Here is a 22,891-nt window from a genome sequence, read left to right as displayed (position 1 = left end):
TGTTTCATCTTTTATGCTTCCTTCATTTCCAGTCTCTTGGTCCCTGCATCATCTTGCCAGTCATGAGGCAGTATAACTCTGGCTCCTCTTCCACTCTCCCTAATTGCTGATCTGTGTCTCTCTCAATTATATTCTACTTCTTTGTCTCAGTCCCTTTCCATCCAATTTCCATGTAACTAGTGACCTCCTTTAATGCTAATTCCATCCAAACCTTAATAAAATACAATCAGGAGGTTACACAGCCCATTTGGTTTTCTCTAAAGTCATGATTTATGTTTAATTCATGGGGAAATGGCTCATCTCTTACTCCCCATTCATAAAACCTAACCCCAGCACAATTTGCAATTGTTCTGTTGCAGCTTGTGTGTTTTCAGCCCTAACAGCACAGCTTGCACACAAGAGCCAGTCTTGTTTTTCTACTACTTTCTTACACACACTGGTGCTTCAGATCCAGATTTCGTAATGGGCTCTTGTGTCTGTGCAAAATTGTCAGCAGTTTCTTTTACTGTCTTAAAAACTATAAATTCAACTAGAGATGGAGGTGTGTTTATCTACTGGGACCTTCTGTAAGTGTGTGCACTGAGCCAGTAGGCTCACCCTTGTCCCAGGTAGTGTAGAATGAGCGTAACCTGGCTAACGGGGACAGAAATTAAAACCAAATCTAGGCAGTACAGAAGCGAGGGAACCTTGTACAGACACACAGTCACCTCTCAGCTAGAGCTAATATATTTGGCTGGATCTTGGCTTTTTCTGCTTGTCCACCCCTCGTGGCTGGTCTGTGTTCCCTACATCAAGGCTGACAATTCACCAGCCCTCCCCTTTACCCAGCTTGTGAAACCACATTGTTGTGCTTGCTTGGAAATGAGCATGGTCTTTTATGCTTGGCTAGCTCTTAAAAATCCAGCAATAACAGCAGATGCTTCTGCTTGCTGGGCAGCCAGGAGAGTGAGCACCTTCAGTTGTGGTGGATTCACTGCTCAGTGCTCCTGCAGTCGTGATTGCCCAGTTGTGGGTCTCACCCTGATTTGAAAGAGAGCTTCATCCCCTCCAGGGAACTGGAAAAAGCGTGTTTCTCTTCCAAGAGGGGATTTTTCCAGTTTGTGCTTAATAGTATTTCTTGGATATTCCCATTTCAATACTGCTTCTACCCATTAGAGGCACAGATGTGAAGAAAAAGGAATTTTAACTGGAACCAGAGGACAACCATGCTTTGTTTTCTCTCATTCCCTGTCTCCACAATGAAAGCATGGTTTCTGATTGGCTGAAATATTTACCATTCTGGATGATATTGCTGTTTTCTTTTGCTTGCTAGGATGCTTCCTGTGCAAGCATTTTTCTTTTACAGTATTAGTAATTAAAAGAAAGAAGCAACAAGCTTGGTTTCAGGTTTTTCTGAATTATTTGTGTTAACACTGCAATCAGCTTTTCCTTCGCTGTTATTAATTAAAGGGTACATTTTCTTGCTCTCTATTTAGTCTTCTGTTGATCCTTCTGTCTCTTTGTATGGTTTATCTAAAAACGTGCTATCTACTAAGAGTGTTTTTTTGCTTTCATTTTATTTTTAGATGTTTGAAATGCTCAAAACATAAGCAGCCTATTTGTGGGGGCTAATCTTGTTAAAACTTCACTTCAGAGGCTGCCAGGGTACTTTGTGAGAAGCAAAATGAGGTACCTTTTGATCCCTCTCACATAGTTGATATCCAGTGAAGGAAAAATATTTCAGAAAGTAGTATACATTTGATGTTTTGTGTAGTGAAGATGACCTTAACAATTTGCTTCCTTTCTTTGTATCTTCAGTCATCTCAGGGATGGGCACAACAAGAGATCATAAAGTACTACCAGGGGGTCTTGACTGTTATCTCTCATTATATGTAAAGGAGCTAGAGATGACTATTATAAAGTCCTACCTCTGTATCTAGACTGGCCAAATACAGACAGCTTTAATGCATGCTTCATATAATGTCTTGCCAATTTACCATGAAAATGGTAGAAGTCAACTTGGTTTACCCATGAAAAGATACTTCTGTTTCTGTGCTTGGGCAGCTTATCTGATACTGCCAGAAGGAATAGATCCAGATGGATACAGCTGACAGCTTTCCTGTGATCGATGCAGAAACTATTAAGTGAGAAGATTTATTTCTCGTACCTAGGCAGGGACAGGGATTGAGTCTTTGGTCTTGAGGTGGATGAGTTGTTACTTTGTGACCCTCAGATCATCCAAGGTTTCCCACTGACCTGTCAGGAATGAGCAATATTCAATGACATAAAATGCACAGCTATCAACAGTGCAGGGGATAATAAGGCAAGAGCATTACAGTTCATCAAAAGAATACTGTATAAATATTAAAAAAAACCCTCTTAAATAGTTTCTGTACAAGGTTATCCAGTCACTATATTCCACATTTGTAAGTTATTGTGTATTTAAAAAATTAATGAAAGATATAATTATAGCACTGTTACCAATGACCTTTTCCAGAATGACTCCATCATGAATCTGTAAGCATTTCAGAATTGTTTTTCTGTTTCTTAGTAATTTTGCTGCGAATTAATGACATCAAGCTCTGGCAATAAAAGCCTTGCCTTGTTTCTCAAAGGAAGAGATTGGAAAGAATTTTCTGGTCTCCTAGCAATGGCTTCACTGTGACTAGTGCACAGATCCAGCTGAGAAGATGCTGTCCTATTAGCTGAGATTTTATGTGGTGTTTTAACTGCTTACTCCGAGGGACAGAACAAAATCTACCCTGACTAATGTCAGTAAACTGCCATTCTATGGCTTAGTTTGGAGAACCTTTTTTAAATTGAGCTTACTCAGAAAACTGACTGTCTGAATGCCAGCTGGATTCTTGTATTTGTTGCTTCTCAAGGGCTTCCAGATCAGATTACAAATATCTGAAAAAATCAAACTGTTATCTTTGTGTTGGCTTTGCAGTGTAAGACCTTGAAAACCCAGCTCCTTTCTTTTGTCTTCTGCTCTTGCTCTTGCAATGAGCATTTAAGAGCTCTCAGTCAGACCGTGGTAGGCAAGGTTATTGGGGCAAAATTCATAGTACATTATGTCTGCTCTTCCTCTCTGTTATCTTGATAGTTTGCCCATATTTAGATGAAAAAAAAAAGCCCCTAATTTATTAAACAAGAGTAAATGAGAAACTAAGATTCATAGGAATTGGATAAGAAAAAGGAAATTGTATCTTTAAAGTGATGTGATGATTTACCACTTGGAGGGAATTGGGGGAACAAATTCCACCAGCCCTTTTTTAGTCTCTCTCCTTGAGTGATTGAGACTTGTTTTACTTCTAAAACTGAGAGATTCAAAAATGAGAAAAAACATGTCATACTGCTGAGGTAATGAGTGTGTAAGATTTCTCTATCCTCAGCTAATGAGAAGTGACTGCCCCCTATATGCTGTCTTCTATCTTGCCTTCAACAGCTCTTTCTAAATCAACTGTGCTGAATAAAAAAATCCAAATATACCTACCAAAACACTTAATGCTGAGCACTTCTGACAGATTAACACCAGCAGTTTAAGGTGTTTCAGCTCTCTGTGATCTACCCAGCCTTCTTGGATGGGCCTGGTGACCCCAAAACAGATTGTGGAGGAGAACAGGTACACCTGGACTCACTTTGGTGAAGTATCCAGTGATGTAGTTCACAAAACTTATAAAAGTAGAGTTCAACTGTAGTATGCAGTCAGAATTTGTTCCCTTTGATGGTTTGTTTATCTTAGTTCTAATGCCAAAAAAAAAGGTGAAGGTTTATATCACTTCCCAGAAAACGCTGCCAGGGAGTTCAGTGGAGCTCCACGAGTAACACACATCTCCCTTCCATTAGTTACATTTGCTTACTTTCGCAGAAGTTTCACACTTTCATACTTTCAGTCTTGAAATGCAGCATAACCTTTGTCATTGGCCGATCCCTCCAACTGAGAAGTACTGTGAGCATCTGGGTTGTGTTTGACCGATGAGCAGTGTTCGTGATGTATGGTTGCTTGCTAGGTGCTGTGCACATGTGCAGTTCTTAACTCTGAAGGCTGCACTGCAGTGATGGATCAGGCTTAAGAAGCTTTTTATTAGCAGGAGGGGAAAAAGTTGCCACTTCAGAAATCAAGTGACCCAGAACCATCTCTGCACAGAGAAAAACATCCCTCTCTGTTCACATTCCTCTAATTACATTTAGAGTAGTATTGTTTCCATCTAAATTATAGCAATTATATACAAAGATCTTCTTTGAAATCATTTAATTAAAGAGTAGCTAATGCTCTGTGCTTTCGGAATGCTAATATAGAGCCTTCCACTTAGGAATCCTTGTTTTTTTCCATTAATTATTGTTATCACGGAGGAATTTCAGTGGCAAAGGGTTTTTAGCTTGCTCTAATAGATTTAAAAAGCAAGGGTTCCAGTGATTTTAGTAGCTTGATTTTTTTGTAGCACAAAGAAGCATTTTACTCTCTTGCTGAGCAGTTAGTTATGGTTCAGTCTGAGGAACATTTTCCTTCAGATGCTGACAAAGCAATGGGTTTTGCTAACCCTGTTATCTTCTGGGTTCAGGCAAGTGTTTGTGTGTATGTTCTCCCTTCCTCTTGTTCTGTCTTCTGTTACACACACACAGGTCAGATCCTGAACTGATCTAAATCTGCTGGACTAAATGATTTCTGTTTGCAGAATTGCTGCTTTGCAGGAATGGCATTTTAGTCATGCATCAAATCCAGGACAAACAAGATTCATGGGAGAGCTGCCCAGTCGTGTGATAATACTGTGACCAGATGAGCACCCTGTAAGAGCGTGGAGTGAAAGCAGCTGTGGCATGAGAGCTGGTGGGATTTAACCAGTGACAGGACAAAGTCATGGTCTGGCCTGGAGTTAGAAGTAGTGTGGGTAGCAAGATGAGAGCAAAGCCAGCAACACTAAGTGATTGCAGTGAAAGTGGCTTGGTTGAAAATGTAGGTTAGTGAAAGATATAATATATCTTATCTTATATTTATATTTTATATTTATATTATATTATATATAATATAATAAATATTATATATAATATAATAAATATTATATATTTATATTTTATATTTATATTATATTTATATTTTATATTTATATTATATTTATATCTTATATTATATATATAATATAGTGAAAATATAATATGTGGGAATATATGTAATGAAAAAAATACTTTTTCTCTGCCTTCTGAACTTTACAGTAAGAGTGATATGATGCCATTGCTGAATGACTGTCAGAAAAGATTTCGGTTTCACTACATACAGAATCTTTTAATCTGGAACTCATATTTTGGATCAGTAATGACAGTGATTTTTTAGGTTCTTTCTTGTATTCATTGGACATGACCAAGAAGTTTTGTTTTAATGACAAATCAACATAATTGTTGTGGATTTCTTTTTTTGTTCTTAATGTGGACTGGGGTGCTCTCCCAGCCAATGTGTATGTGTACTATTTTATGTGACTTCTGAAATCTTGTCACTGGTATCTCTGCCCTGATCTCCTATTACGTGCTTCTCTGGAAATCCAGCTGCAGTTGATTGAAAAACGGCTACTTACTGAGAAAAGCATGGCTGACCAAAGGAGTAGGAAGCTGTTACTTGACCAAAAAATGAGCATGCTGCAGCACATTTGCAATGTTTCTGGATGGATGGAGGCTTTTGCCAGAGTATCTGGTATTAATTAAATTATGTGCTTGTTGTGACTTTACTTTTTTAATGTTTATAGTGTGAGCTTTTTACGTATAGATTCCCTTAGTCTTTGGGATGATGGTGGTTTTGGTGATGTGTATCACCAGTGCTCATCATTGCTTTTATCCTTCTTTTCTAGATACTCAAGCATATAGTTTCCCTTGTAGATGAAAGAGGATTGTATAGGTGGGAAGGGATTTATAGAGATCTGTGTTCAATATTTGTCTCTACTGCCAACATGCAAGTACAAGCTTGGGCAGAAGCCTCTGGTGCTATTTAATTTTATACGATCTCTTTCATGATCCCATTTGTAACAGGTCTGTGCTTTGGTTAACAAATTACAGTCTGAGTCCTTTCTCCTTTGTTTCTGAGTGCTGACCCTTCAGCTCCAACAGCTTTACTCAGCATGAGCCTTGAGGTCTCCTGGAATTGTGTGGGAAAAATGTTATTTTCATCCTGAAAATCAACTTACTACTTACTTTGTTGAACCATGGGCTGTGATCAGTGACTGATGATGATGTGTGACCTACTCAGAAGAATTAAGAAGCTCTGTTGATAGCATTAGAGTGGTGACAGTTTATAATTCCACTCCTACGAGCTGCAGCCAGCTTTTACAAGTTAGGAGGGAGGCTGGCATCTTTGCAGGTTGCTTGCCTGCAGTCCATATCCCAAGTGTTATTTCAGGTGCATCTTTTACAATTGTTAAGTAGTACATTTGTGCAACCAGGCAGCTGAGCAGTAAAGAGAACAATTATGCTAAGGAAAGGCTTGATTTTGTGACAGACAAAATAGATATATTCATCAGAGTAGCTCCCTTGTTTTCAGATGTGCAACTTTCTAGTGTGGTTCTTTATTGTTCTGAGCAATACCTAGATGTTTGCTTTAGACTCAGAGCCTATTGTGCTTAATGGAAGAATATCCCTGCCTGACTCTGGTTCTTTCTTTCTCCCTCTCTCTTGCTCAGAGTTTTTGGGCACTTCAGTCTCCGTTCTGAATGGCAGCTGGTCAAGGTGGACTACAAGCCTATATTCAGCCGGAGGTGTAACAAAGATGACTACCAAACCTGGCATTTGCACAATCAGGTACTTTGACTGTGTAGGGAAGAGATGAGTGTGGGTCCTTTTCTGATACTCTGTGTTTCCAGGTAGGAATATACATGCTCTTTTCAGCAGAGCATGTTTTTGACATAAATCAAGTCACAATTCTAACCTGTTGATGCTTTATTTCCCCTGAAATATATACATAAATAAACATGGGGTCAGTCTTCTCCAGGCAAGTATAGGAGATTGTTAACTTCTCTTTGTATGAAAATATTCCATTTTACTGTATGGATCTTTCTGCCCTCGGTGCTCAAGGCAATGTAAAACCTCACCTTGTGATTGAATTGTAGGAGACATTGAACTCTTTGTAGCTCTGTCAGTGACTCAGAAAAATAATTTTCTTTCATTTTGCCTCTACTTTCCATACTCAAAAATGAAAATAAAAACATTTATTCATCTTTCACATCCTGCTAGTGTCTGTAAAACTCTTGGGGAGTCCTTGAATAAAAGACACTAGAGAAAACCGAATGATTTTATTTTATTAAATGATACATTTCATATGTTCTGGCTTATATTCATTCTGGATATACTTAGATCCTGAAGCCACTGGAACTGAGGGAGCTCAATACCCTCTGAAGATTCGTTACAGATTACTGGACACCAGTATGATGTCCCGCTACCTGCAGGGGAACTAAATTGAAGCCAGAACTATTGGCACTCTGATTTTCCTGTATGAAATCCATGAATTAGAAATGAACATTTAATAAGGCAAGGATGTATCTGATGACTAAAATCGTAGAAGAGGATACATGAAAGAAATTTAAATGAAAGAAAAGGGAGGACATCTGTGGCCAGGCAGCCATCTTGGGAATCACTATTAATGGGGAAGAGAAATATTTTAATTAGATGCTGTCTTTTTATTCTTACTTTTATGTAGATAAATTATTTCTTCATCAGAGAAAATTCTGCTTAAAACAACTCAACAAAATGTCAAACACTTCTTTTAGGTAAGCTATTCACAGTAGTGCTCTTGAAAAACTGTGTGCAAAAAGCCAAACGTAACATGCCATCAAAAGCGTTTGAAGCCTGCAATGAGGCCAGGCCTATCATAGAAGGAAGAGGGGAGCCAGGGCTGACATGGGGAATAAACCTTGAAGTACATTCCCATTGTCTTCTCAGGATAATTCACAGGACTAGAGACATGGTCGTGCCTTATGAAATACGACATAACCAGGTGATGGCTTGCATATTCGTGCATTATGGGCATACTGTGGCTAGCATCCCTACTCAAGTGTTGAACACAGAGTACTTGTGGGTACTCCCAAGGTGCTTTTTGAGTTTTCAAAGTCACAAAAGGCAGCTAGACTCTAAGCTCTCAACTCTCCCTGTGGTAAATGAATGCTTTTGTTATCTTTTGTTTCCTTGTTAAAATGAAGGGTTTAGGGCCCAGATGCTACTATAACTGTTTTTCTTTCTCCTCTTTATCCTTGGCTGCCAAAGGGGGAACCTTGTGTCATGGGAGAGAGGAAGATCTATAAAAAACGCAAGCCTGGATCTCAGTGTTCCCTAGGTCGAGACTATTCCCAAACTGTGGTGTCTGAACCATGTGTCTGTGGTCAAGGGGACTTTGAATGGTGAGTGTGTGATTTTGGTAAATTTTGCAGAGCCTCTTGTAGCATTGACTGCCTGGACAAAGAACCTGATGGGAAAACTGGGTCCCATGCAGCTTTGTGAATTTGATTTCACTATGTAGCAGAAATGTGATTCTCATATCTGCCATTGTGAGAGATGCATGCCTATCATTTTCAGGGGAGTTTTATTAATCTCTGTAAGAAATTCAAGCCTGAAATTCAAAAGTAGAAAAATGCAAGCACTGATTGACATTCTTACGTCCATCGTTTTTAAAAGAGTGACAGCCAGTACTATTCTCTTTGGTCCAAAGCATGTCCTTTAAAGTAGGAAAAGGAAATTTTCTCTATACTCACTTCAAAGGTCGTTGAATACCTTGGGAGCAAGCTAGCAAAACTTGCACATTTTAGCTTATTATTCCTTTAAATCCCATGGAACTGTTTGTTGCTTTTTTTAGCAGTGTTTTATTGATGAATCTCAGAAAAGGCCACAGTGATGTGACTGTACATCCACCCTTGTCAGATATAACCTCTTGTTTTGCATAAATATTGTTTTTTCTAATTTAATTGTACTTTTATTTCTGAACTGCTTTAAGCTTTTTGAAAGCAGCTTAAAAATATAAACAGAGAAAGAATGAACTGCTCTTTGATATGGCTTGTTTGCTCAGGGACAGGAGCTAGAGAAATATATAACAGCCCAGGATCTCTGCACAAGGATATCCTAAGAGGAACCCATGATAGGCAATACTTGAAGGATTTAAGACTGTCAGTAGCTGTGATGTTTGAGCCTGCATGATCAGGGCATCATTTAAATGGGGTTGAAAATAACCCTGAGAAAACTGATTTTCATTTTTATAGCAGTTTATCAGGATCAGTGTCTGATTTAGTATCAGTGTGATTCATGAAAACTTCACTTATCTTTGAATTCAGCCTGAAGAAATGTGAAGCACGGGGTCTGCAAACTTATTTGGACCTAGGCTAGCTGAGACTCCATTCTTTTCAGACTGTGAATACACTGAAATACGGAAAAAAATGGATAAAAATATAGACAAGAGTGATTTATTGAATATTGGAGTAGTTTGTCTCTGTAGGATGTTCAGGGAAACAGAGCAGAGATTTTCATCTTATCTGGACGTATGCTTAATTTGTTCCTAATGCCAAAATTACATCTGAGACTCCTTAGCTTGACTCTGGAGATCTTTCGCTTTGTTCTCATCATGAGAACTTACAGGATGAACTGAGTATCTTGCCCTGCAGTCTCTGCCCTTGGCATTGGCATATGCCTCAGAGCTGCACCAAGCACTAATCTCTAGAGAGGCTTATGAGTTTGCTCTTTGCTTTGTGCCTCACCAGCTTTATAATTTCACAGTGAAGCTTGTATTTTCTGAGCCGTAAGTGGAAAACTGCAGTAGCTAAATTGGCCTTAAATGCTGTTCTGCCTCAAAGTGTTTGCATCAGAATGCACCTTTTTCATTTAATTGACCTGCTCCTTGCATGCATTTGGTATCATTTTTGCTTAATTTTCCCACTAACATGAGAGAATATCACTGTTAACCTTGTCAGTCCTGCAGAGGAGATGCAGTTAGAGGACAGCAAGCTGCTTTTTACTTCAGACTCTGCAATGCTGACTAACTTCTAATTATATAATTGTCTCCATTGCTAATGGAGAATCGGAAGAACTAGCTTCACATTAAGGGTAAGATTTGATGCTAGTTTGCAAGGCTGATTGGAAGAAGGTATGGGGCAACTGTAATTAAAAAGAAAAAAAAAGTTAACAGTGTTGTTAATAGGGTGTTAAGCTCCATATATCTTGTGGATGATCTTCGAAGAGGAGAGGTATACTTGTCTGCTCTGACTTTTGACTTCTAAAGGTTGAAGTAGTTCTTTAGTCCACAGGAAGATACATGTTATTCTAGGATATGATTTGTCAGCCTTTTGGATTTTCACAAGAGATTGGGAGGTACTGAGAAGTACCTCTTCTCTGCTGACCTGGAGAAGGCTCTAGACAGGGGATCTGATGGAGATATACCTCTGTTTTACATATCTTCAGTTAGAGAAAGAGCTTCTATTCTTTCATTTGGTGCTTTTGAAGAGGAAGATATCTACTAAGCCCTTCTGGCTGGGTTCAGTCATCAGTTGCTCTTGGAAACACCAACTAGTCTCTCTTATGTGTGAACTGAGCACATCTCATGGAGAGCCAGAGAAAGGAGGGGGTCTGGCAGCCAGTATTGTGTGAGAACACTGGCCAGCAGGTTCTAAAAGACTGACTTCAGTCTTCTCCAGTAAGTAATTCTGGAGGCTTGTTCTGTTTACAGAGCATCCCACACTGCTAGGTGTGACGACATCTGTCTTTTGAGAGCAGTGCGGAAGGAACAGATGACTGTAGGAGCCCTACAGCACAAGCTGTGACAACTGTTCTCCTTCTCATTTGGTCAGAGAGCCTTTGCCCCCGCCTGCCTCGTGTTGCAATGATATCAGTTTCCTGCTGTTGGATATGAGGCTCATCAGAATTTCAGGGGCATAAACTGTAATCCAGGGTCACCATTCAACAAATGCTCACAAGTCAAGGTCAAGGATGATTTCTTCCAACCCTCACAGTCATTTTAAAAGGAAAGACTTGGCCTTTTTTGACAGAGAGAATGGCAGAATGAACGCAGAATTGTTATTAAAATGCTTACTGATCCTTCTTTTCCCTCTTTCTGCTTCTTTATTTACTCTGTCAAGATAGCTTTCCTAAGAACGACAGCAGAGCAGCTGGACTTGATTATTTCTTTAACTTATGCAAACCCTGGGGCTCATGAGAAAGAAGGTGGGCAGCACACAAGGTTTTAATATACATTTACCAGAAGTTAATGAACAAGCGCAGAACCTTAAGGGCATACAGCAATGTTGTCTTTAATTTTATTAAATATTTATGCAGCTCTTTTCTTCTTTGGGGCAAAGTACAGCTCCTCCTGAATATTTTTAATTACCAAGTCACTGCCAGGCATTTTTGACTGTGCAGGTCGGACCCACTGAGAATGATTAAATTGAATGTTGAGGGAAAGAACATTAGGGAATCTCTGAACCTTTTAAAGTAGCTTGCCGAATTTTTGCCCTCCGAATAAGGAAGTAGCATCTGGGGTCACTGGAGACATAACACAATTTTGTCTCACCAAAGCTCTTCTTGGAGACATTCTGCTGGCAATTCAGGCTCTGTATAGGGAAGAGGATAAAGCCCCGAGTGTCCTAAAGGGCATAGAGTGTTCTCAAGGCAGTGACTTCTGCAATGTCTGTGTTTCCACACAGGTTTAATTTGTTGGCATTTGTTAACCTGCTTCAGGCAAAAATCCAGATTCCATTTTTATTTACCCCGTGAATCCAGCCTGCCAATAAAGGATGTGCATACAAACTCAAATGAGAGCCTACTAAAGCTTGTGGAAAGCTTTGGATTAATCCTATTGCTTCATCATTATATTGGCATGCAAAGGCAGCTGTAAAAATCGTCTTAAATGCAATTACACGTACTTCTTCTCGTTGGTGATCTAAGGAAGCATCAGTACTCTGGATTACCTTCCTCACTTAACATAGTACTGTGTAATCCTTCAGTACTGTATTGACTGTTATTTTAGTTTAGGGTTGGGAAAACTGAAGCTGTGTTTTTTTTTTTTTTATAGGCCAGCCTTAGCTTGGTCAAAGAGCCATTAGCATACATGTTTATAGACATACAAGCTCGTTGTTCAAGAAGTTTTATGTTCCAAAGCACTTCCTTGTGAAGAAGTGTAATTGTCTTGAATTAGTCTGAATTACTCTAAAAGCAAAGACTGTGAAAAGCATGCAAACCACAAGAACCCAACAAATACAGTGATTAGAAATTAACGATATCATTTTCCTTCCGACTCCTTGTCCCTGTTTTGTTACCAAATGAAACAGAAGTCCTCTGGTGTTCTGCAGTGTTGGTAGTTCTGGTGTTGTCAGGTTTCTCAAACGAATCAGACACTTTGTCTTGGAATGATCCAAATTCACAATGCCATGCCATCCAGAGCTGCCAACACACACACCGGGGAGCAAGAGCTTCACTTAAAGGTGAGCTAAATCCAATGAATAGGAACAGAAATACACTCATGACTTATTGTCTCCATAGTGACTACGGCTATGAGAGGCACAGTGACAACCAGTGTATCCCAGCCTTCTGGTTCAGTCCATCCTCCCTGTCTAAGGACTGCAGCATTGGTCAAAGCTATCTGAACAGTACTGGGTAAGTGAACATTGATAGCTCTCTGGTTTTGGTAGGCAAGAGAACCTGGACTGACCTTTTCCTACACATCCTGTTCAGCTGTTGTCCAATCTTTTTCGTGCAGTAATGTTTGCAGTTATGTCTATGTGGAACATTGCCTCATTGCTCAGAGACAGGGAGAAGCACATTAACATAAGTGACACGTAGATATTGTATTGCTATCACATGATGTATAATCCCTGGAGCCTAGACTTGGGGCTGCTCTTTGCTGCAAAATTAAAACACGAATCAAGAAGGTGCATCTGAGAGACAGCTGAACATTTTAAAGGGCAGGTTCAAGGTATTTCACCCTATTTTTCATTTAACCTCCTTCTTTTTTAAAGCTCTATTACAGCTTCTGTGAAGGCTAAAACGAACAATTTTTCACCTTTGTGATTTTTTTTTCCTGCCATTTTCACTTTGTATATTCAGTGCAGTGAATTTTCAGACAAGAAAAAATTGCCTGAATGTGCTGGTTTCTTTTGGCTGTACACAGAACATATGGCAAATGTTGGTTTATTCTGGTAGTATCATTTGCAAATGCTATTCTGCTGTGTGGAGGATACTGTAAATGCTAGTTGCACTTAATGCAAAATTGTGATGCTCCTTCTCAGGCTGTGCAGGCCCTTAAGAGTTTACAGGACTGCTTCTAAATCATGGGTTCTGCATGCCTTTTCATTATGAAAGGGTCATTTGAAGATGATAGATGGGAGTGGCTGAAGAAAATGTGGCTGTTTTGAGTAATTTTGTTTCAGAGACAACATTCCCCTTATCCCTCTTCATCTCAGAGGTTCCTATAAGTATGGGATGTAATGACAGCCCTGGCCAGTGTGATTGACTGTGGCCTTCTTGACAGAGGACAAGGAGAAAATTGCTGGAATGTGGATCTTCTTAGCCAACCCAGTGTTTTAGTGTGAAATAATCAGAAAGGGTTGATCACTGGCAACAGCACTGGGAGTAGCCAAGCATCTTGCAAGTTTGCCAGTATCTTCCAAGAAGATACAAAAGAAAAACCTTTTCCATGAAAAATTTTGAAAATGAGTTGGACAAAGCCATTATCAGATCCTTCCAAGTGCTTACTAGCAGAATGGGGATGGTCACAATGTAATAAAAAGAATAATAAAAGGCTGGGATGTAGGGGGCAATCCGGCAGGCATAGCAAATTGGGGGAAATTCTTGTTCTTTTGAAAACACAGAGTAATTGACCTCCATAATTGTCTGTTCTCAGTGGTGCTGCTGAGAATCTCTGGAGAAGGCTGGATTGTGATTTGTTTGGTATTCTCTGGTTTAATAAGGTGTTAGATTTGTGATTCTTCCTTTTAGTCAGGGAGTCATACAGGCAGTTAGCCTTCGAGAAAACGAATCATTATTATGGGCAAATAAAACAAAAACAAAGAAGAAACTTTTCCACCCATTGCCTGAGCCCAGTTTCCTTTCATTTCTGCTCCCCAGGTACCGAAGGATTGTGTCCAACAACTGCACAGATGGCTTACGGGAGAAGTATAAGGCCAAGATGGAGAAGTGCCCTGGAAAAGCACCCCGAGGATTACACATCCTCACCAGCAATGGAAAGTTGGTCACAGAGCAAGGGCACAATGCCACCTTCATCATCCTTATGGAAGAGGTGTGTTTCAGACTCAGCAAGTCTTTAACAGCATGGCAGGACTGGTATTCTTTTCCTTGAGTTTGTGAGTCAGAGATCGAATCTTTATGCTTACCATTTCCCAGTTTCTGGTTTGCAAACCTTTAGTTCCATCTTAGGTGAAGCATTATTAGGAAAAGTTAAGAATGCTGGGAAATGTTTTCAGTCTCATGGGAAGCAGGGGGGAATGTTTAAACATTATTGCTTTGCAGTAGGAACTGAGCCTCCTCAACCCACCTCTGAGTTTTCCAGTGCTTATTTGTTTTATTTTGAACATGGTAGGATTCCCACTTTAGCTAACAGTACAGACAGTGAAGCATGAAAATATTGAGGCACTTCCAGTGGTCTAGGTCAGGTATCCCTCTGCTTGGTGAACACATACATTGCAGCCCTCTACACCACGGTCTTGTGGCCCAGTGTACAGTTAGGTAGCTAAGGCATTTTGTATGTCTTTGGGCTGTTTTAGTCAAAATATTTTTGTTTCTTCTGGTCTGTGATTTGGTGTTTAGGGGAATATGTGACTGCTCTGTTTGCTGCTACTGCACTCCCCTTTAGGGAGGAGAGTAGACTCCATTGGTCACTTAGACCCTCAAGAATCTAAAGTGCTCCGAGCATGCTGCATGAAAAAGTACTTTTTCTTGTAATAGCTTATTATTATTATTATTTTTAAATACACTTAATCTAATTACTTGTCCAGTAACTATACGTGTCATTGGTACCACTAATCTGATAGGACTTCTTTACATAGTTCCTCAGAGATTCTTGCTCTGGTTTTATACAAAGGGAATTTCTTGTCTACATGGCTGATTCCTTTATATTCTGCAGAATTGACACGGTAAGATGATTTGTACAGACACTGGTGAGTGGGAGTTCAGAAAAGAACAGACATAATCTAAAAATTAGGAATCTAGTAGTAATTTATTAAGGAACTCAAGTGGAACTGCTGTGCACAAAGAATGATAAACAGATGGGGAATAAGGCAGCAGTCAAAGTAGCTGAAGAGTAAAGCCTTTTCAAGGCTTCAGAGAATGAACAGGCTGCTGAATAAATAGGTGAGGGTGTTGACTCTGTCTTTTGTTAAAAAATAAGGATATTTAGAAAAACGTTTTTCTAGAACAGTTTTTGTCTTAAGGAAAGGGTATTTTCAAGAACACATTTTTGTGGGTGAACAGCTTACTCCACAGAGAACTGTGTTGAGCTTGTTCCTTAAAATAAAAGGTCATTTTAAAAAGGGAAAATATAAAACACCCTGAGATTTTGGGGAGATGTGTTTCAGTATTTCAAACTTTTAGTATGAACCCGAGACTGTTTGAAAGAAAAGTCAACAATCTAAAGAGTTGTCATCAAAATATTCCTGAGCAATTGGAAGAAATCATTTTTGGAGAAATCTTTATTATTACATACCATAATGTCATACAGATTAACCTCATCCTCACTTAACTTCCTCTACACAGTCTGTTGAGGGTTTTGTTGCAACTGAGTCTTGAGCTCTGTTCAGCCCTTCTGCTCCACCAGACTAAACCTGACCAGCAACACTGAGTTTAGCCATCAGTTCCTTTCCACTGCCTGGAAAGACATGCCCCATCACTATATATATACTGGTGTGAGTGACTGACCTTTACGCTGTCCAATAATAAAATAATGTTTTATTATAGTGCTGGAAAACTGTATTTCTCAGGATTTGCAGATTCTGTTTCAGTACTGTTCACGGTGGTAATTCAGAATATGTGCATGGCAATGACAAAGAAAAGCACTGACAGACGACCTTGCTTTGTTTTTGAAGGTATGAGGCTGTGCTGTGATTTGAGCTGCATATATATGCAGAGAAACATGGGGAAATAAGAGCCTTCTCTACTTTTTGTTTGAGGTTGAGCACAAAGAGTTATGACTGCCAGTATGCTGTTAAGTTAAGGAGTTGTATTCTTGACCAGACCCCTGAATCTGTTTTTGTACTTGATCTTTCCTATATATCCTCAGCTCCTCTCTGAAAGCTGGCCCCTCAGGCTTAAATGATTGTTTGGGTGGCAGCTCCAGATAGTGAACTGTTGTGTTCCATTGTCTTCTGTTTATGACATTGCACAGCTTCCCTCTTTCAGTAATTACAAGGTGATGGCTAAGCTTGATAACAGGTTTGTAAATGCAGGTGAGCTGAGAAAGCAAGCAGTGACTATTCGAAGTACTAGTCTGAACAAGTATTAGAGCTCTGAACATCTATTAGTAGATTACTGAACTGTGTTTATAGAAGGAGATAGCCACAAATGTGCCATATTTGTATACAATTTGAGAGCTTCATTAGAGGAGCACTGCTCTTTTCATTCAGCAGAAGCAATGTTGTGTGCTTATGAATGCAATGGGAAGAAAAGTTTCCTCCCAAGCCTCTTCCAGCTTATCTGTTTCTGATTTCAGTACTCTGCCTGCTCTTCCCTGAGCTTTGCCTTTATGTGCATTATTTGAGGTTTCATGACCAAAATATATTACGTATGAACACAGACAAGAAAACTTTTCCAGAGTGGTCATGTTGAGATATGACTTTGAAAGGCTATTACGTGGCAATAGTATTCTCGACCTATTCCATTACCATCCTCCTGCCCACTGGTGCCTGCATGAATTGTTCCAGCCTTTGTTGACAGCCTTTAGCTCAGAGCCTTATGTCGTTTATGGGGCTTAAAGCAATAAATTGTGCCTCTTGATTATATATAGAAAGCAATTCATTTTATCCATTTGAAATGTCTCCAACAACTTCTATTTAAATTTAAATTTAGAAATTCCAGAATGCCTGGCACTGTATGTGGGGCTAACACTTCCTTTATTATTTATATACTGGATACAAAGGTAAGGAAAAGAGAAAGTAAAGATTAGTGTGATGGGCTGGTTTTTCATTGAAGACCAAACTGTCATCATCAGGTGGTACTTAGCCACAAGAAATCTCTTCCTGTTTCTCTGCTTCAAACCTTCTTCTTTCAAATTGAATCAAATTGGAGAAGCAAGGAGAAAATAGAATTGTAAAGCAAGAGAGGAGAGCTCCTGTGATAGGCACAGGAGAGGCAGCCTGAGGACCAGTGATGAATCCAGCCCAGATCTGACTTTTATCAGTTCAGCGTCTTCCATATGATATGAGCTTGTGGTCTTAGTACATTCCCTCGAGAAGTAGTTTTGAAGGGCTTAACAAGCTGTGTGAGCCTTTCTATCAAATAACTGAATATCCCAAGAGTGTAATTTTCTCCCTGTTAGACATTTCTGCTGAATGACTCGGAAAGAAACCTCACTATCAAAACAATGTTATTGGCTACTCAGCATTATAGATATAGGTTTCGCTGTTATTTCCACTCTATTTCTGTGTTTTCTTTTTTTTGTTTTCTACTGTAATTTTAATGTCCTAATAGGACAGAGGTGAAAATATATGGTTCCTAATAAAGTCAGTAGCATAACTCCCTTGACCCATTTGAAATGAGAATGTTGGAGCAAGAAAGAAGAGATAGGACGTGTAATCAAATGCCCATATTTCAAAACCTACATAATAAGCTAGACTTTTTGAGTGTGAGCTTTAAGACTCCAGATGTATTCTCAATGCAAAATCATCCCGTAAAATACCATTTCTGCACTCCATTTTTTAATGCAGGCATAGCCTATGGGAAAGAAAGTTTGTGGGCAAGCTGTAATCTCAAAGACCTACTGCAGTGTAGTCTGGTTTATGGTCTGCACTCCCAGTTTTTCCATCCAGAGAATAAGATCAGGTGCACTTTTGGAACTTGAATCAGTAGCAAAACACTGCATCCTGCTCCTGCCATTGCTGTTTTTACAGAAAAAAAATTATTTATGGCAGAGGGATTCACAGTCAGAATCTAGGTTGAAAACTGTATGTTCTTCCACATACAAGTAAACTTGAAAAGTACTGCTTAGTAGAAATATGGTACTGTCAGATCTAAAACTCTTTGGGACTGGCACAATGTGGTTATCCCTGGCGATGTCTTCACTTCGTCTTATCTGTACAGGATTTGTAGGAAGCATACTTGGGTAGATAGTGATAGGACAAAGGGGAATGGTTTTAAGCTCAAAGGAGGGCAGGTTTAGATTGGAAGTCAGAGGGAAGTTCTTTACAGAGAGAGTGGGGAGGGGCTGGAACAGGCTGCCCAGAGAGGCTCTGGATGCTCTGTCCCTGGAGGTAGTCAAGACAAGGTTGGGTGGGGCTCTGGGTAACCTGGTCCAGTACCAGATCTGGAGGTTGGTGCCCCTGACTGTGGCAGGGGTGTTGGAACTTGGCCATTGGTGGTCAGACACTGGAATGGCCTGCCTAGGGAAGTGGTGGAGTCACTGTCCCTAGAGCTGTTCAAGAAGCATCTGGATGAGGTGCTAAGGGATATGATTTAATAGTTTAGTGGATAGGGATGGTGATAGGAGGATGGTTGGGCTAGATGGTCTTGTAGGTCCTTTCCAACCTCGTGTTTCTATGTTTCTAATCCTTGGGGTCTTTTTCAACACAATCATTCTGTGATTCCGTGAAGCCCTACTTTTATGAACAGCTGGCCCAGAGACTTTTGTGAATTCAGAGTTCATTGGTCTTTTCCAGCAAATATAGGTCTGTGCAGGGTCTGACCTGGCTGTGAAGGGCTTGGAAGTCCATCAGAACCAGCTTTGAGTTGAGTTATGTGGTTACTTTCCCTGCTTAGATCAGTATGGACTGGAACTGACACTTGCTTTGCTCTTAACCCTGTGTGCTTACAGCAAATGGGGCTTATGAGATGGCTATGAAATAATGCCACATTTCCTTTAAGAACAACTACAATAAAAATAACAAAAAACAAACAAAAATCCCACATACATTTAGAAGCAAAGATTTTTGATTTGTTGTTTTTTTTGTTACTCTAGAATCTCATTTATCATCAGTACAGCTGGGATCATCTCTAAAAGATAGTGGTATCTTTTTCTCCCATTATGAATACAGTGGAGCCCTTCTGATAAATTATTTGGGCTAATGCAGCTTACATATATACAGAAAGTTGCATAGGTATTATCTGGGTGTAATTTCATTTCACTTTAGTGAAATCACTGTGGTGGGCTTTAGACCTGTTTGAATTAGACTTGTTTTGTGTTACTTTTAGTCAGCTGGGAGCAGATAAATAATAAGACTCCCAGAAACTGAAATGACAATTCTGTAGTTCAACTACGGTGGTTTAAAACAAAATTTAAACCAAAGCAGTGCAGCTGCTGCTTGTGGACAACACCTGCAATGCTAAAATCTCGTCTGCTGTTCTCTCCTTCTTTTAATAGCTGTCATTGACAATAATCTTAGTAGGGATTTTCTCATCATCTGTTGCATTCTCTTGCATGTCACTGGGCCCTATCTCTGTGTTAACTGGCATTAGACAAAAGCTGTCAGTCATCTGTATGGGACTCAACCTTAATAAATTCTGCTATCCAGAAGTTACATGTCTGGCTGAAATTAGTTATCTAGACTTTTTATCATAAGGGTACAGAGATGGATATTTGCAGAAGATAATTCATGTCACCTGTCTCAGAATAGAATGCACTGGTCTCTTTCCTTTTTCATTTTTAAAATTTTTTCCTTTGACTATTCAGGAAGCCTGAAAACTAGGTTAGGCTACACCTGAGTATGTCAGTATCATCAATTATTAACCTGTCTCCAGAATGTTCTCAAGGCTTCCATTTACACGTGGGAATTGCATCTAGCAATTAGCATCTAGCCTCCAGTCACTGCAGTGCCTCCCATCTTGCTGCTTCTGATGAAAGTGCCTGTTGGACGTCACCCGTTCAGCAAAGGGCTGTGCAAAGTCTTGCCCTTTTCAGTGACACATAATCCCCAACCATGCACGATCCCCTTGATATATGCATCTTTGACATTCTACTTTCTCAAAATCTCTACATCCAAGACAGCAGGGTAACAGCTGAAAATGTTCAGCTGCTCTAAGCATTGCTAATAAGTAGTTAGCTGGCACTGATTTGAATCTGGGCCCTTTTGGATCTGGCAGAATGAAGCTAGACTTTTTTAGTAAAGTCGTAAGCTTGTGTCCACACTAATGAAATGGAGCTGAGCAGTGGGATAAAGGGTAATATAAATCCCTCTTATCACCCCAGTTCCCTAATCCAGCTTTCTGTGTTGCAGGGTGATCTCCAGAGAACAAATATTCAACTTGATTTTGGAGATGGCATTGCAGTATCCTATGCAAATTTCAGCCCCGTTGAAGATGGCATCCGACACGTGTATAAGAGTGCTGGAATCTTCCAGGTGACAGCATATGCAGAAAACAGCCTGGGCTCTGACACTGCTGTCCTATTCCTGCATGTGGTCTGTGAGTATTTCCTCCTGCTAGATTCCTTGGGCAAAATCCTAAACCCATTGAAAATCCCTGCAGCTTCACTGGGGCCTAGGAGTGCATACCCACATATAAATGCAACTTTTGGCTTATTTAATGAAGAGGGAGCATCTTTTAACAAAAGCATATTTACAGTCCTCATATTCAGGAAAAAGCTTGAAAGGGATTTTGAAAAGGTCAGAGGTGAAACAGCATATGAAACAAAATCCAGATTTGTATTTTTAGTATGCTCCTGGTACCAAGAGGTTTAGATTAATATACTGCATTTTTACTTGGTATTTAGATGTTTTCAGCACAGATTAAATAAGACAAAAATCATTGTGATGAGCATATTTCCTGGGATATGGATGTACTGAGAACTGCATGTTTCATGCATTTTCATGTGCTACTGACTTTCCATTCATGTTGCAGAGATGTGTCTAATTTCTCTCCACCTGACATGTGAGCAGAATTGTAGAGCCCCTGACTGACTTTATCAGAGCCTCAGAAGGGAAGAGAGAAACAGGATGAGACCAGGAAGGTCTTGGTTCTTTGTTCTGCTGTAATGCTACTAGGTCTCTTGGGCAGGAAGCTCCATCTGTGCTCAGATGTGCCTGGTTTGGTTGTGGTCCTCTTGGTGTTCTCAGCCATGTCCATCTTTTCCCATAGCCTGTCAGAAAGTATTCTATTCTGCCAGTCTTGTACTTGAGCTTTTCCACTGGAAACAAGTTGGACATTTCCAAAATGGGAGAACTATTTTCTTCTTTTAAATCTCAGGCTCCCTGTTTGAAAGAATAAATGTTCCTTGAAGCTTTTATTATGCTCATAATTCCCTCAAAGTCAATCATGGTTGCATTTTACAACCAGTTATTAGAGCATTAACTGTTTTTTCCTTCACCTTGGGCCATTAGCTGACAAAAGTGATGGTTACCTGGTAATAACTACGAACTTGGTAAGGATTATCTGATTTTTCTCCCAGGAACTGTTGTTCCATGCTGAGGATTTCAGAACAGAATGCAAAAGAGGGGCAATTGCTAGGCTTGTTTATATTTTCTTCTCCCTCAGCTTTTCAGATCTCTCTCCTTTGACCAAACTGCGTAGGATTCTTAGATGGCCAACTTATTATCTCTAGATAAATATTTCCCAGACATTTACATTTACACTGACAGTGAGAATAAAAAAAAAAAAAAATCTTAGTACTAGACTTTTAATATTTTGATATACTAGTCAATATTGGAGGTTTGCCCTTGAAGCTCAACTGTACAGACAAAATGGCAGCTATATAAGTCATCTTAAATATAATGTCTGTCTGGTGCAGGAGCTTTGTGCTGAAAAAAAAATACAAAGAAAAAAAAAAAGAGAGAGAGAGAAAAAGGGGATCCTGGGCTACAAGCAGCAGTAGCTTTCTCTCCTTCAGCCTTAACAGAGAGCAGTCGTCTTTGTGAAATCTACTCTCAAGCTGCTCATCCCCTCATTTAAAGGAAGTGAAGATTTTAGCATTTTTCCTCTTACTGCTCTGTCAGAAAATGTTTGTGGGAACCTGCACTTCATGGGAATCCTGTGTAATTGTTACGGTCAAATTTCAGAAGTGATTTGCTGGCAGACCCTTTAGGAAAATGGGAATTACACTAAGAGCCAAAACAAAGGATATGGTTCTGTCCTAGGAGCTCTATATTCTGGTGGTAAAAGAACAGCTTTTGTTGTCCAAGTAGGTGAAGTAATTAACGTCCCCATTTCATATTTGAAAAGCTGATAGGTAACTTAAGAAGATAATCTCAGTTTAAATCAGCAAATTTTATGGTTCCTTGACTTAATATTTTATTAAAAATAAAGATCTCCTTTCTTGCTCATTCTTTCTTTTTCATGGTGACGGTCTATTAGTTTGCTGCATATTAAAAGGTACCACTCAAGAAGGGCTCATTTTGCACCAGTTACCAGCTGGAATTCAGTGTAAGCAGGAGGTAGAAATTGATATAGGAGGAAAAACTTTAAATAAATAAATAAATAACCTTAATATTTTTTGTACACTTTTTTGTGGTGGTTGGCAAGAATAATTTTCTTCTTAATTCTGGACTTCTTGCACTGGGGTCATTCTGGACTTTTGGTTTTATTGGCTGTAATTTGCGTTGATGTTCGGTGTGTGTTAATGTTTTGGTGTTCTTTTTGTTTGTTTCGTTAAATCTTTTTGAAAACACATTCTTGTGACCCTGTGAAAAACGCCTTAATAAGTCAATGCACATACCTTTAAAGTTATTCCTTCCTTTTTTGCTGGTGTTAACTGGCTTCCCATAGGCTTTTCAAAGTTGGGCCAAAGTCAAAGTGATACTGAAATTTT

At 39.5% G+C, this 22,891-nt stretch overlaps 2 protein-coding genes across 2 annotated transcripts in view; one reads left to right on the top strand and one right to left on the bottom strand.

Moving 5' to 3' along the window:
* The window catches only part of ITPRIP (inositol 1,4,5-trisphosphate receptor interacting protein), a 434,606-nt gene that overhangs the window by 390,036 nt on the left and 21,679 nt on the right, over window positions 1-22,891 (bottom strand). The gene's annotated exons all lie outside the window — the stretch shown is intronic.
* SORCS3 (sortilin related VPS10 domain containing receptor 3) overlaps window positions 1-22,891 on the top strand; it is a 263,753-nt gene that overhangs the window by 223,544 nt on the left and 17,318 nt on the right. The window contains exons 15-19 of the mRNA XM_065746766.1: window positions 6,645-6,762; window positions 8,221-8,354; window positions 12,472-12,585; window positions 14,056-14,227; window positions 20,367-20,553. Coding sequence (XP_065602838.1) covers window positions 6,645-6,762; window positions 8,221-8,354; window positions 12,472-12,585; window positions 14,056-14,227; window positions 20,367-20,553 — 725 coding nt within the window. The remainder of the gene's footprint in view (window positions 1-6,644; window positions 6,763-8,220; window positions 8,355-12,471; window positions 12,586-14,055; window positions 14,228-20,366; window positions 20,554-22,891) is intronic.

The sequence above is a fragment of the Cyrtonyx montezumae genome, unplaced genomic scaffold (assembly GCF_038088225.1).
Source record: "Cyrtonyx montezumae isolate F1298 unplaced genomic scaffold, pur_monq_1.0 scaffold_4, whole genome shotgun sequence".
Lineage (NCBI taxonomy): Eukaryota > Metazoa > Chordata > Aves > Galliformes > Odontophoridae > Cyrtonyx > Cyrtonyx montezumae.
The sequence above is the reverse complement of the archived record's forward strand: the minus strand, read 5'-3'. Positions and strand labels throughout refer to the sequence as shown.